Consider the following 15,174-nt stretch of genomic DNA (forward strand, 5'->3'; position numbering starts at 1 on the left):
AGGACTTAAGTCCATCTCCCCTACCCCTATTTTCTCTGCCTCTGGACCCACCTCCAAAGGAAGACTAGGGCCTGTTCCTCTTACTGCCTATCCCATTCCTGGATCTCCAATGAGGTGCGGTGTTACCAAGACTCAGGGTTTGGTCTTCCAAACCTCTAGGTTTGTGTCCAAGGGAGCCTAAGGCAGTCCAAGACAGAGTGAGAACCAGCCTTGCAGAGACACAGGGCTGACAGGTCCAGATAATCCAGGCCCTAGGTCCACAGAATCACAGGGACTACATTCCCTAACTATACTTTCTGACTTCCTACCCTCAAATCAGCAGAATCTGGCCCCTGCCCAACCAATCCCCTAACACCGTTCTACTGAGGTCACTATGGCCTGACATTACTGAACACAATAGTCACTTGTGTCTGACTTGTCTGGTTTGCGTCACTCTGTCCCTCCATATACTTTTCCTATTTAGTAGTCTTTGCCAGGTTTCTCTTTGCCTGTTCCTTAAATATGGAAAGTTCCAGAGGCTGTCTCATCACCTCAGTGGCCTCATTCCCCATCTCTGCTAACGTAGCCTTCTTTTCGGTCCCCGGTTCCAACCTCAGACCAGGGCCCTGAGGCCTCCTTGCCACCACCCCATGGATGTCTTCTGGGCCCCCCACATTCACCCGTCCCCCACTGGCCTCAGCATATTCCCTAAATCTGTACCTTCTTCCTGGTTCTATATCAGGTAGCTCCCTCCCTTGGCCAGAGACCTGGGCCTCACCTTGTACATTTTCCTCCCCCACCGTCCTTCAGCCCCATAACCTGTCCATTCAGCTTCCTCTCTCACTTACCCCTTACTCCTTTTCCCTAGCCCTACCCCTGTCCAGTCTTGTCCTTACCCACTTGGGTCCCTGCCTTGGCTTCCCCCACACCCCCAGCTTCAGTCTTCTCCTCTGGTCCACCTCTTCATGACAGCTAGAAAGAGCTTCCTAAAGCCCATTCCTGACCCTGTTCCTCTCCCCCCGCCCCCTGCATAGAATCCTCTATGGCTCCCCAGTACCATCAGGCCAAGGTCTGAATTCCTCAGCCTGGAGGTCCTGTACCCTGCTCACCCCTCCTGCCTTACCTCTACCACAGTACTCCCCAGTGTCTGGCATTTACTCAGTCCTTGCTTGTGCTGGGCCACCTCTGCCTGCAACAGCTTTCCCTTTGCTCCTTGTCCAATTATCTCCTTCTGATGTCATGCTCAGATCTCATCTTTCCTCCAGGAAGCCTCCCTCACCACACCCTAGGTTGAGCCAGGCACGTTTCCTGGGCTCCCGCAATCTCCTAGGTCTCCCTCATCACCACATTTCTGCTCACTCTGAACTGTCACTGTCTGAGCAGGGCTTGGGGCCACCTGGTTCATGGCAGCGTAACCCAGGAGAGGGCACGCCCAGAGGGTACCCTCATGGAATTCTGTCAACTGAATGAATGGCCATCCTCAGCCTCATTCAGGAACCTCAGACAGAACGGGGTTGGCGGGGCGTCTCTCCCCAGAGGAGGCTTTCCCAACTCCAGACCCCTGCATGAACCCCCCCAGCCCCCACAGACAGAGACAAGGGCAAGGGCCTAGGCCCCAGCTTAGAAAAATAGGACTTTCTTGTTGTGCCCCGGTGCCCCCGACACCCTCCCCATCAGAGTTTTAAAAACCGTGAGCAATTTGGTGAGTCTGAGGCCAGGTCCCACCGGGTGCCTGGCTCCTCCCACCCTTGGGGCCAGAAGGGCCGTAGAGGTGGGCGTGAGGCTAGGGTCCCGTGGGTTCGTGGCTGGGCCTCCAGGGCTCACAGTCCAGCTGGACCACGGTGTGGGCCCTGGGCGCGGCGGGCTCAGGGGCGGGTGGGGCCGGTGTGGGGCCCAGGGCGCCGTTGGTCTGCGAACAAACGCTGCTGACGGGTGCAGGCGCCTTGGCCTTGCCGGGGGGCTGGCCTCCGTGCACCTTGTAGCGCATAAGCAGCACGAAGATGAAGACCAGTACCGAGGCCACGATGACTCCACCGAGGGCAATGATCATGGTGCCGCCCAGGAAGGGTGCGTGCGGGGACCCGCATGGCCGCAGCGCCGGCTCAGTGGAGAAGCGGGCGCAGCCCACCGGCCGCGTGGCGGTCAACCCCGTGGCGCTGTCCTCGTATACCGCCAGCACGCACAGATCGTAGGTGCGGCCCGACGCCAGGTCCGATAACAAGAAGGAGCGGCTGTCGGCAGGAATCATCCTGGAGGGATAGGCAGGTGGGGGTCAGGTCTCTGCTCTGGCTGCCCAGCACCCACCCTGCACTGTGCCGCAACCCCTCCTGTCTGGCCCATTCCCTCCAGCCCCCTGTTAGCCCAAGTTCCTTCCCATCACGACTCAAATTCCCTTCCGTCTAATACCCAGTCAGCCTCCTGACTGATAACCCACGGGTCCTCTTAGGTTCCTGGCGCTTGCCGCTCAAATCCCCGTTTAATCTCCCTCTAGCCATAGTGCCCAGATTCTCTCTGGGGACGCTGCCCACTGCTCCTCTGCTCTGTGGGTTCAGGGCAGCCTCACTGCCCAGCTTCCCTACGATGCAATTTTCTCTCCAATCCCAGCTCTCCGTCTCCCTCCAGACCCCTGCTCAACTTTGCAGGTTTCCCCAAATTCCCCTGGTCAGCCTCGCCTCCATCTGGGGCCTGATTTCCCTTTTCAAGCTGCCCCACGTTGCTCCAGCATCCAGCTAGAATTCTCTCATCTAACCACCCGATTCTCACACACTGCTGATGCCCGCCTTCTAACCTGCCAATGAATGTCCCCTAGCCCCACTGCCTTCTTATCATTACTGTATGTATACCCTGCTTTCAGTGAGCCCTCTCTGTTCTCATGAAACTGACGTACTTCAGCCATCACAGCTTTCTTTTTCTCCCTGTTGCCTTATTTCTTCCAGCTCTGGCTCTCAATTCCCTTTTTATCTCTGTTGCCTGGTTTTTATCCTTACCTTTCCCATTTCCTTTTATCCCTAGCACCCAGTTCTACTTTCCTTCCTTTGGCAGCAGAGCACCCTGTTGGGGATTTAACTTGTTTTACAATCTGTCTTATTCCTAAACTGCTTTAATGAGGGAGTTACAGGTGATTGTCTCTGAAAGGGTGACTAAGAGAGCATTTGTCTCACCCCCTGCCAGGCAAGGTGGACAGGATTTGTGGGATTTCTAGGTGTGGGCCCTCCATGGAGCCAACTCCCCCACCCGCCTCCAGGCAGTAAGGCCATCCAATAGAGGGAACAGAATAAGCTCGCTAGATTTCCAGGGCTGTAAAGGAAATCAGATGATGACCTCTTGAGATGTGGGCCTCTGGGAAAGAAAGGGGACCCAGGTCCTGGGTTTATAACATGCACACCCCAGGCATTGGGAGGCTGGCTCTTTGCAGCCAGGCCTTAGGGACTGCACCCTTTGCTCAGCCTGGCAGTGAGAAGAGGAAACCACCCACAGCCAGCCATGCAAGGGTAGAAGGGTGAGAAGTGCCAGCAGCAACTGGGTTAGAGCGACCATTCCTGACCACATGGGGCCGGCCACAGCAGATGTTCCAAATGCTCCCCAGCTCCGGGGCAGGAGATGTCCTGATCCTCCTACGCATAAGCCCCCGAGTTTCTTCTATTGCTTGCCACAATTCCATGGAGAAGGGAGTCCCCAACACTGGGCAAATTGAACGTGCCCTTTCACCTAGCAGGTGGAGTATGATCTAGGTTGAATTTGATTTAGAAAATTAAAAATGGAGATGTCACTGTATTGGAACTCTAACATCTGGAGCAGTTCATACTGCACAGACCCAAACCCTGATCTCTGTTCTGCTGCCTCCCTCATTTTGTTTTCCACAAGAACTCTGTACTTTCTTATTTGATCTCCTTTTCTTCTTACAACTTGGCTTCTATCTAGTCCTGTCCTCTGGAAGCACCCAGTTCCTCTTTACCTTTTAATGCAATTTGTTTGTACCTCTCCAACCTTGTCCCCCTCCCCACAATTAACTTTCTATTCTTCTGACCTGATTACTTTTTACTCTTGCTGCCTGATTTCTTTTTTGTATCTGTTACCATTGACTTTTGCTGCCTTGTTTCTTTTTATCTTTTTATCTGCCTTGTTTCTTTTTATGCCAGATTTCTTTTACCGTCTCTGCCTAATTTCTTTCACTTCACTGTCTGATTTCCTTTGTAATCATTTCAGCCTCATTTCTCAGCTGCGTTGCAGCCTGGGGTGTCAACAGATGTATCTCCAACCCTCCCCCCACCTCCTTCTGCCACCCACGCTGCCCACTGCCGGGCTGTGCACCTGTAGACGAGGATGTCGTCGGCTGAGCTGTTGTACTGGATCTGGTACATGCGGATGCCTGGGATGGGCCGCTGGTCCGGCCACTGGACAAGAGCAGCTGTGGCCCCATGCTCAGTCACCTGGACCCCGCGGTCAGTAGGGGGCCCAGGGTCAGCTGCCTTGGCAGAGGCAGAGGCGGCAGAGGGCGGGGTGAGGGCATCAGGATCCCCGTCCCGCGGGGGGTCACAGCTGGTGCTGTTGGCTAGCTGGGGAGGTGGTGGGGGACCCACAGTCAGCTCAACAGCGGCAGTGGCCTCACCGGCTGCATTAGCTGCAATGCAAGTGAAAATACCCCCGTCGCCCGGCTCGGTGACCAGTAGCTCCAATGTCCCATTAGGGAAGGCACGGGCACGGCTCGAGTTGCCCACCAGCCGGCCCTGGGGTGATACCCAGCGCACGCGGGGCTCGGGGTCCCCCACTGCCCGGCAACGCAGAGCAGCTGGTCGGCCTGCAGGCACCGCCAGGGGTGGTGAGCGGTGAGTCACCACGGGGGGCTCACACACGAATTCCTCCTCACCCACAGCCCAGAAGTAGCGGCCACCCAGCGCAGGTGGGGAGGCGCAGGCCTCCAGGTCGTCCTCCCGGGCCAGGCGCCGCAGCCACACCAGCTCGCAGTTGCAGTGCAGCGGGTTTCCGCCGAAGGCCAGCACCAGGGCGGATGCGGGGGAGCCGCGGGGCCTGGCCAGCAGCGGCAGGCGGGAGAAGAGCGGGTCGGGTGGGATGGTGGTCAGGCGATTGGAGGTCATGTCTAGCCGTGCCAGCTTGTGCAGGCGGGAGAAGGCGCCGGCGGGCACAGACGCCAGCAGATTATGGTCGAGGCCCAGTGTGTTGACGTTGCCCAGGCGACCCAAGGCCTCCCAGGGCAGCTGCTCCAGGTTGTTGTAGGAGAGGTCCAGGTCCTCCAGCGTCTCGGCGCAGTCGTCCAGGGCACCGGCCGCCAGGGCCGCCAGCTGGTTGTTGCTGAGGATGAGATGGCGCAAATTGACCAGGCCACGCAGCTGACCCTCGCCCAGCGAGGTCAGCCGGTTTCCGTCCAGGTGCAGGGCCCGCAGGGCACGCAGGTCCGCGAAGGCACCCACGGCCACGTGGCGGATGGTGTTCCGAGACAAGCTCAGATGCAGCAGGCCGGTCATGTTGGCCAGGTCGCGGCGGCGCACGGCCGCAATGAAGTTGTCCGCCAGGCGCAGCTCGGCGGCCCGGCGGTCCAGCGAGGGGGGCACGAACAGAAGGCCTGCCCCCGGGCACAGCACGCTGAGGGGCAAGGACTGCGTCTGGCAGCGGCAGCGGCGGGGACACGGGCTGGGTGTGGCTGGCTGCGATGGAGACGAGGCAGGGGCCAGCGGCAGCAGGCAGAGGAGCAGTGGGAGGACGGCCATTGCGGGCAGGGGTGGCCTACAGGGGAGAAGGGAGGCATTAGGGCAGACTGAGGCCAGAAGAGGGGTGCCAGAAGCCATTGGGATGGTTCAAGACCCTAGAGAAGGTCACAGTGGGCTGGAAACCAAACAGTTGGGTCAAAGAGTGTCAGGCAGAGGAGCAGGAGTGGTCAGACCCATCAAAAGCCAAAGGAGATGGTCCAAGACTCAGAGGGACATGTCATGGAGGGTCAGAGGGAGCAGACACGAACAAAGACAGTCAGAGGAAGGGGAGGTAATTAGAGATGGTCAGAGACAGAGAATGAGAGGGGTGATCAGAGTGGATAGAAGGGAAGCCAGAGGGCTTGAAACATGGTCAAAGACAGCCAGAGAGAAGAGGTGGTCAAGGTGGTGGGAATGACTAGAAGTAGTCAAACACGACCAGAGAAGGGAGGTGGTTAGAGATGGCCAGGAGAACAGAGGTGGACAAAGGACGGGACATGGTCAGGGTGCTCTAAGAGATCTAAGAGACATGGTCAAGAAGATGGTCAGAAATGGTCAAGAGCCAGAGAGGCAGTCAGATAGAGGAGGAATGGGCAGACATGTCAGAGACAGCTGGAGATGAGGATGGCTGGTAGGATGGTGGGTGCGAGGAGAGGTGATCAGAGAGAGGAAAGGCAGACAGAGATACTAGAGATGATGAGAGAACTCCAGTGCTCTAGAGAGAGGAGAGGGGGTCAGTAAGGGTCGCAGAGTGGCTGTTGGGACAGGCGGTGGGAGAAGGGCGAGAGCAATGGCAAAGAATGGTCAGAGACAGGCCAGGGCTCAGAGTCAGGGATGGGCAAGAGTAAGAGAGCAAGTGAAAGATGATCAGAGAGAGGCATGGTGGACAGAGATGCCAAAGATGGTCAGTGAGTGAAGAAGCAGACAGGTGGCCTGAGACAGCAGCGGTGGATGGAAGTGTTGAAGATGAACAGTGAGGAGTGGGGAACACGGCTGGTCAGTGAGAGGAGCACTGGCCAGGACAGGCATGTGAAGATGGTCAGATGAGACAGATGGTGGGAAGAAATTGGAGAACAGAGTGCAAGATCAGAGACCTGGAGGTGCTATAAACTGGGGAAGAGAAGGTCAGAGAGGGCCAGTGCTGGTCAAATCAATATCCAGAGAGTATATGAGGCCCAGCAGGAGATGGGGGCAAACCCTTGGAGGAGGGGGGATGGGATATCTGTTTCCTGGGGAAACCCCAAGGGTGCCCAGGGGACCTAATCCTCACTTCCCTCTACCCTCAGCCACAAAGTTCCTCCCAAGTCCCTCCCCACCAGCAAGCCCTCCCAGCCCCCCCCCCCCCCGCCCCCTTCCCTGGCCCCCAGTAGCCTTACCTGAGCTGGAAGTCGCCCCAGGGAGCAGAGTCCTCAGGCTCCAAGGGGTCAGGAGTCAGGGCTCTGGTGGGGGGACCTGGTCATGCCTTCTCTGTTCCCAAGGCCTCTGTAGAGGGACTGTGTTGTGTCTCAGCCCAGATCTGTGGCCATGGAGTCTCTAGACCTTGATACTTGGGGTCCTAGATCTTTAAATATATGGCCTCTAGGGACCAATTTTAGAGACCCAGGCTCCAGTTCTGGTTGGTCAGAGCCAGTGGCTCCTAGCTCTGGTCTTGGGATGCTAAACAGCCAAATGGAGACTTTAGGTCTGAGTCTCAAGCCCAGTCCTGGGATCCAATACTGGGGTGCCAGGTTCAGAACTGGGGTGCCAAATAAAGATTTGGAGGTCTCTAGCCCTCAATTTCAGCATTCGTGTTTTCAGCAAGGACTTCAGGCTCTAGCACAGGCTTAGGCCCCTTGGAATGCCAGAGTTCAGATCTTGGAATTTGAGGTCTAAATCTCAGGGTTTGGGTCCCAAATAGGGGGTTCCGGAGTATAGATATGGGAATTTGGTCCCAGATTTCAAGGTCCCAGGCACAGCATTCAGAGTTCAGTTTCAGATTTGGGGCTTTAGATGAGAAATCTTGAGGTTCAGTTTCCAAATTTGGAGGTCCATATTCCAAGTCTTGGGGTTCCAAGTCGATGTTGAGATTCCAGCCCCAGACAGTAGGTGTTCAGGCGCCAGGTCTTGGGGTCCCAGCCCCAGATCAAGGTTTCAGGCTCAGGTTTCCAGATCTCTGGATCCAATCTCGGGGTGCAGGCCACTGATGTCGGGGTGCTGGCCCTGGGTTTGGGGCGGCTTGGTCCCAGCTTGCTTCCCTGGCGGCGGGGACTGGCCCGGAGGGAGAGAAGCGAATGCGGTGGGGGGGTGGTGGCAAGGCAGCCCCTGGGGCCGGGGTGGGGCGAGGCCTGGGCGAGGACGGACGGACAGACGGGGACACGCGGGGTGGAGACACCGCAGCGCAGGTTTGGGCGCAGGGGGGAGGGGCCGCGCTCAGAGACCCCTCCCCCGCCGGGGCCGGGGCGGGGGCCGGGCGGGGGCCGGGCAGGCGGGCCGGGTCCGGGCGCTCCCGCGGCCTCCTCGCCGGGAACCCAGGGCCTCGCGCGCGCCCGCGCTTAAAGGCGCAGGCTCCGCGCGTGCCCGTGCTTAAAGGTGTAGGCAGCCCTCATCTTTCAAAGGCGCGCGTCCGGGCCCCATCTCCCATGGAGTCGCCCTAGCGATGCTTGGGAGCGAGAAAAATAATCCTTGGATACGGAGGGGCCCAGAGAGAGACCCAGAGACTGAGACAAAGAGACACACAGATTGAGAGAGAGACAAAAGATGGGCAGGTTTAGATCCAGAGACAGGAGTAGAATGAGAGAGGTAGAGAGACAGATAGACACACGTATTCAAGGATGGAAATACACAGAGACAGTGGGAGAGCCGAAGAGAAAGAGACTAGGACAAGATAGAGATAGACAGAAACAGAGACACAGAAAAAGTCAAAGAGACAGAGACACGGGTGGGCTGGGGGGTGAGGGTGCAGAGACTGAACAGGGTGTGTTTCCAGTTCTTATTCACAGCTTTGAATATCCCTTCCATCCCAGAGCCTCGGGCCCCCAACCCTGTCTCCTGCACCACCTCCCTGGGATGTCCTTCCTTAGGTGGGGTTTCCTTACTTGGACCCTGCCCAGCAACAGGCCTGATCTTTCAAACCAGAGAGGAGACTCTGCTCCTTCCTCCAAGCCTCCTTGCCCTGGCTGCAAGGGGTAAACTTGGCTTCCAGACCCTGTTACCCTCTGGAATTATAGTTAGACCTCAAGACGCACTGGATATAGATATCCCATGAAGAATGGACAAGATAGGAAATGGGACAGAGGCAGGGGGCTGGACAGGTTGACCCAGAGAAGTGTGTCCACTGCCTTCCACTCTCCCTGACTCAGGTCCACTGCCCCTTAGAGGACTCTCCAAGAATTATACTAACAAATGACTCACCAGGAGTGGGGTCTGCCTGTCCTGACCATTGTGAGAGGGTACTGAAAGTTGGGGGGGGGGATTCCGCAGGTCTTCTGGCACATGGTATCGCAGGAAGAGGGATGTGAGTGGTAGTCTGCAAGCCTGCCCTGAGAACTTAGTGATAACAACACAGGGGACCTGATCTTTGGAACCCCTGCTCTGAAGGGAACATAGTCTTGGCCTTTGATCATGGCCCTAACCCTGGGGGAACCTGAATGGTCACATACCATCCTCAGGAATGCCACCTCCCACCCCAAGTAGAGGAGTAAAGCCCCCTTGTTGGCGATAGGGACATGTATGCACATTGCCTTGCATCCCTAGCTCTGCTGAAGGTTTCAGAACAGACTTTTGGCTCCTTCCACTCATGTGTATTGAAAAATTGCAGCTAAAATTAACTCAGCTCTAGGGCCCGCCTTTCCGATCATTAGCAAAGTTCATCGGAGCTCCCCTCCAGCATAATGGACACCAGTTACTCAGACACTCAGAAAAAGGATGCAGAAGTCTCAGAGACACTACAGAAGTGTTGGAGGTGGGGAGATAGACAGAAATACCTGGAGACAGTCTAAAAGCAGATTTGGATTAAAATTCAGTGGAACTGACTGATTTGGGGGTGACCCCAGGAAACGGGCAAGGGATTGGGAGGGAATGAGAGAGGGGAGGAAGAAAGTTAACAGACAGTGCGGACAAAGAGCAGATTACCCTTCTGGGGAACAGGGGCTCAGTTCAGCTGGGGAACATTAAGGAACCTTGTAGAACACATCAGAATTATGGTTCCTCCCCTTTCTCCCCCGCCTGCAAAATGTCTTCGCCCTACTCCTGCATTTATACCCTAGTCCTTATGCCTTTGGGTGATGGTCATCTCTTTGGTGGGAGGAAGTGGCACTGAGAGTCATCCGAGATCTGAGGCAGAGATGCAGAAAGGGATACCTTACATGAACTAAACCAGTTGTCCTCACACTTTAGTTGTGTTGGGATCACCTTAACAATAGATCTCCAGGCCCCAGTCTCAGAGTTTCTGATCCAGTACTTCTAGGTGAGGCCCAAACATTTGCATTTCTAACAAGTTCCCAAGGGTTGCCAATGCTGTGGGTCTGGGGATCTCTGGACACACTTTGAAAACCACTGAGCTAAACAAGAGCCATCTGCTTACTTGCAGGGAACTGTCCACTACAGCTGTGCTGAAAGCTGGTGGATTGAGGGGATTTAGCATTCTAAGTGTGTGCTAGAGAAACCAACATACTTAGAGACGTAAAGCAGGGCCCTGAAACAGAGAGGGTCAGAGGCAAAGATGCTAGTTCGACATTTACTGTAGGTATCTGGCTATGGTTTTGTGCTAAATGACACTGCAGCAGACGTGTGACCAAGGCAGTGTCAGATCCTGCTTTCACTGAGCTCAAATTTCAAAAGCAAAAAAGACACTCCTCCAGACAGCCCAGAGTGATCAGGACTGGGCTGGGAGAAACTTGGGCTGCACAGACTAGGACTGTAATGACAGAGACCCAGACCACAGTGGCCAGAGGGGTGTGATAGGAGACACACAGGGGAAAATAATTAAGGGCTTTGATGGCAAACCACAGGCCAGAGTGGTCAGGGCTCTGACAGAGGAAGCAGAGGGGATCCCAGAGGCAGAGTCTAACCTTTTAGGCTCTCCCAACCCCTGCTGAGACCTGAAGGATGAGTACCAACAAAGCAGGTAGGCAAAGGGGCCCTCTGCATTGTTTGTCCTCATGCTATAGCACGTGCAGTCTGGGGGGTCTCTGCAGTACCTGGATAGTCCCGTGCATGTGTCTGTATGTGCTGTAATCCTTCATCAGATCCTGCAAGGGGATCCTGGTTGGATGGTCTTTGGGGTGCTCTGCTTAATTGCCGCATTTACTTAATTACAACATCTGGAGAAGGGGACAAAAGGAGCAGAAAAAGCCCCAGCAGGAAGAATGAGGTTAAACTGCCTGAGAGCTGAAGGGGTCTTGGGGGGAAGGGGACTGCTCATATACACACACAGAATCTGCCTAAACATACAAATACACATGGCAGACACATCCATATTCCTAAATGCACGTCACGTACTCAGAGGCTCACCAAACACAGACACAGCAGGCACATGGAACGCATGTACACCTGGTTTCATGTTCAAAAACAGGGGACATACACAAGTGCACATTTAGTCACACACCTCCAATACACACACGCACAGACCCATTACTCAGACATGTGAGAAATCATACGTGCAGAAACATACTCTGCTCAGATTCTTTCTTGCATGCTTGGTGAGCTACATTCTCACACATGTACACGAGAAAAATATTCAGAAAGCCTATCAAACACCTACAAGGGATGGGCACACACACACGTGCATGCACACATGCGTGCACATGGACATTCAAATCAATGATGTCACTCTGTCAGAAAAAGAGTTTATAAATAAATTCAGGCCCCTTTCAAATTGGGGGTTGTTTGAGCAGTGATGGATAGAGGTGGGGTCTCTTTATCCTCAACTAATACCCACCAACCCAAGTCCAGCCTCCGGTGTTCACTGGAATTAGCTCAGCTTTGTAATTAGCACACGAATCAGTACTGGGGACTAGGAACTCACTTTATTATTTTTTAAAGATTTTATTTATTTATTTGACACAGAGAGAGAGAGAGGGCATAAGCAGGGGAAACAGAGAGGGAGAAGCATGCTCTCCACTGAGCAGGGATCCCGATGTGGGGCTCAGTCCTAGAACCCTGGGATCAAGACCAAAGCCGAAGGCAGATGCTTAACTGACTGAGCCAGACAGGCACACCCAGGACCCTACTTTAAAAATTAGGTCTGGGAGTGCCTAGGTGGCTCAGTGGGTTAAGCCTCTGCCTTTGGCTCAGGTCATGATCCCAGGGTCCTGGGATCGAGCCCTGCATCAGGCTCTCTGTTCAGCAGCGATCCTGCTTCCCCTTCTCTCTCTCTGCCTACTTGTGATCTCTGCCAAATAAATAAATAAAATCCTTTTTAAAAAATTTTTTTAATAGATAAAATCTTAAAAAAAAAAAAGATTAGGTCTGAAGGTGCATTCCCGTACGGATGGGTCAAAAGAGACAGGCAGGAAGATGTGTATATCCTCCCCACCCTCCCAAACATATACCTAGCCACCCTAAATCAGACTGATGGGTTTCTGGCAAGCATGGACTTTTTTTCAGGGCAACCACAAGATCCTGTGTAATCTGGCTCTGCTTAATGATGGTCGAAGACCTAACTCAATGCTTGAGGTCTGCTTTAATGACTTCCAACTGTCAGCCTGGAAGAGAACTTCCATAAGTACATGGGAGAAAGTTTACATTTGTGCAAAGAATGGAGGGGAATATACTGGTAATTTTTTTTTTAAGTTGAACACATTCTTTTTTTTTCTTTCAGATTTATTTATTTCATAGACAGAGATCACAAGTAGGCAGAGAGGCAGGCACAGAGAGAAGAGGAAGCAGGCTCTCTGCCAAGCAGAGAACCTGATGTGGGCCTCGATCCCAGGACCCTGGGATCATGACCTGAGCCGAAGGCAGAGGCTTTAACCCACTGAGCCATCCAGGCACCCCATATACTGGTAACTTTTAATTAGTAAACATAAAGCCTTTGGGCCACTGTATGAAACTGCTATATGAAAGCCTGGACACCACAACTGGGGATTAGAGGTTCATGTTGCAGAATGACAGGTGGGTGTCCAAGGTTTACTGTTATCAGGGGACTAGAGAGGAAGGGTCAGAGTATCCGTGCATTCAATGTCAGCTACTGTAACAAAGAACCCTCTTGATTTCAGTGACTTCATACAATAGTTGATTTCTTGCCACAGGTGTCCTGCTTGGTTGGCAGCTGTCCTCCATCTGGTGACTCACACAGCAGACTTGTTAATCTTCTCCCTCCATTTTTTCCTGGGGCTCAGAATTATCTGCTTCCACCTGGCAAATGGGAGGAGACAGGGTGGAGAAGGTTCACCATCTTAAAAAACTGGCCCCAGAAAAAAACTTCAATAAACCTCCCTTCTGTCCATATTTTACTGGAAAGAACTAGTCACATGGCCATCCCGGATGCAAGGAGGGCTGAGAATTTCTTCCCAGGCTGGGTAGCCTCCTCCCAGTCACGATTATGCAGTGTATGGATTATAATGGACCCAACATCAACCATCACCAGATATACAAGCTCAGGGCAGGCAGCCAGAACAGGCAGTGGGATCTCCTTCCATCAGCTACACCAAATCTCGCTCCAGGGACACGTCTCAGCCCCACCCTGACCACCCACCCACCCACCTATACTGGGCCTTTGCCTTTGGGCTGGGTGACCACAAATTTTACTTCTTTGAGGGCAAAGTGAATCTGGCTTGACTTGATAAATGTTTAGGTCGATGTAGAAAGAGGATGGTGAGTGCCCCATCCCCAAGCATTCTCTCTCCAAGCATTTATTGAGCCCTTGCTGTGTGCCAGACCTGATGCAGGGAACGTACCTGTGAATCAGATATGGTCCAGGCTTTGGTGTTTTGTCTCCTCATAAGGCAGAAAGAGAATAGGTAACTTCTGAACTGTGTTTGGCGCTGTGATATTCCATTACGAACAAGATGGAGGAGAGGAGAGGAACAAGGACATCCCCAAGTCTACCTGCCAGTGCATGATGGTGGGTTTAGGGGTGGAGGTTCAGTGAAGGGATGAGGACAACATTTAAGGAGGAGGTCACCTGGCCCAGAGGGGGTGGGGCTTTCTAGGTGTGAATATAATCCCAGTATGCACAGATCTGTGTGCTAATCTGAAACTAATGATTCCAACTTCTAACACAAATGGCTGTTGATTCAAGTGCTAATCAGAAATCTGAGCTCTGTGAACAGATACTGTGCTGATTCATGTGCTAATTATAAATTTATGCTGATTGTAAACTCTGTCCTGGAGCAAGGCTAAATCACAAATTTGGGCAGAAACTCATAATCCCCAACTCAGAGATCCACATGCAAATGGCCATTTTGAGTTGATTCATGTCCTAATTACAATCTCGGGCTAATTTAACAGAGCGATCAGAGGGTGTTACGGTCTTAGTGAAGAAAAGCACCCACAGGGAAGACTGATAGCCTAAGTTCATACCCCAGCTCTGCCACTGACCAGCTGAACTGACTTTGGGCAAGTTATTCCCTTCTTCGAGCCTCAATTTCATTCTCGAAAGTACCTCAAATGGCTTGTTGGGAGGATTAAATGAGATAATTCATGTACAAAGCTGGAAGCAGTGGTTCACATGTAAGTACTTGCTCTATGAGTACTAGCTGTAATGATAACAATAATATACACCCAACAGTTCTGTCATTTCTCTCTCTCTTTTAAAGATTTTATTTATTGGGGCGCCTGGGTGGCTCAGTGGGTTAAGATGCTGCCTTCGGCTCAGGTCATGATCTCAGGGTCCTAGGATCGAGTCCCGCTTCAGGCTCTCTGCTCAGCAGGGAGTCTGCTTCCCTCTCTCTCTCTCTGCCTGCCTCTCTGTCTACTGTGATCTCTCTCTGTCAAATAAATAAATAAAATCTTAAAAAAAAAGATTTTATTTATTTATTTGACAGAGAGAGAGAGTAGACAGAGTGGCAGGCAGGGAGAGAAGGGGAAGCAGGCTCCCTGCTGAGCAGAGAGCCCGATGAGGGACTCAATCCCAGGACCCTGAGATCATGACCTGAGCAGAAGGTAGAAGCTTAACCCACTGAGCCACCCACGCCCCGTTCTGTCCTCATTTCATTTAATCTTTATAGTGGGCCCTACCTCCAACTTATTCACGACTACCATTCTTCCTTGGGCCAGTGGCGGGGCCCCTTCCCTCTGGACTGACCTCCTCAAAGGTTTCCAGGGCAACCCTCAGCGTTCCCCGTCCCGGCCGCTTCTGTTCCTCTCAGAACTATTCCCTGGTTTAGACATAACCGCTCATCTGCCACGTGGGGGCAGCAATACACCGCTCAGCCACAACGCGCGTGGTGCATTGTGGGGCACGTAGTCTCGTGCGTGGGTTAAATGGTGGTTCTGGCCTACCAAGCCCACTGCATTTCCCAGAAGGCTACGCGACACCCTCTGCCTCACCTTGCTCAAATCTGGTGGC

At 53.5% G+C, this 15,174-nt stretch overlaps 1 protein-coding gene and 1 long non-coding RNA gene across 2 annotated transcripts; both read right to left on the reverse strand.

The window, feature by feature from the left end:
• Positions 1 to 1,599: 1,599 nt before the first annotated feature.
• On the reverse strand, positions 1,600 to 8,152 carry LRFN3 (leucine rich repeat and fibronectin type III domain containing 3). The gene is made up of 3 exons (XM_059381662.1): positions 7,061 to 8,152; positions 4,291 to 5,721; positions 1,600 to 2,228 (listed from the first exon to the last, which is right to left on the reverse strand). The coding sequence occupies exons 2-3, from the start codon at positions 5,703 to 5,705 to the stop codon at positions 1,763 to 1,765; spliced, it is 1,881 nt and encodes a 626-aa protein (XP_059237645.1). The 5' UTR covers positions 5,706 to 5,721; positions 7,061 to 8,152; the 3' UTR covers positions 1,600 to 1,762.
• A 4,158-nt stretch (positions 8,153 to 12,310) lies between these two features.
• LOC132005563 (uncharacterized) lies at positions 12,311 to 14,992 on the reverse strand. Its single transcript, XR_009400834.1, has 3 exons — positions 14,911 to 14,992; positions 13,562 to 13,712; positions 12,311 to 13,019 (listed from the first exon to the last, which is right to left on the reverse strand). It is a non-coding gene; the product is annotated as an uncharacterized LOC132005563 (long non-coding RNA).
• Between the last annotated feature and the right edge of the window lie 182 nt (positions 14,993 to 15,174).

The sequence above is a fragment of the Mustela nigripes genome, chromosome 17 (assembly GCF_022355385.1).
Source record: "Mustela nigripes isolate SB6536 chromosome 17, MUSNIG.SB6536, whole genome shotgun sequence".
NCBI classification, from domain to species: Eukaryota; Metazoa; Chordata; class Mammalia; order Carnivora; family Mustelidae; genus Mustela; species Mustela nigripes.

What these genes read in the sequence shown, in the direction of transcription:
- LRFN3 (XM_059381662.1), bottom strand. Translation starts at nt 5,705, where the DNA reads ATGGCCGTCCTCCCACTGCTCCTCTGCCTGCTGCCGCTGGCCCCTGCC. An exon ending in GACGACATCCTCGTCTACAG is followed by an intron (nt 2,229 to 4,290) that starts GTGCACAGCCCG and finishes CTATCCCTCCAG; the next exon opens with GATGATTCCTGCCGACAGCC.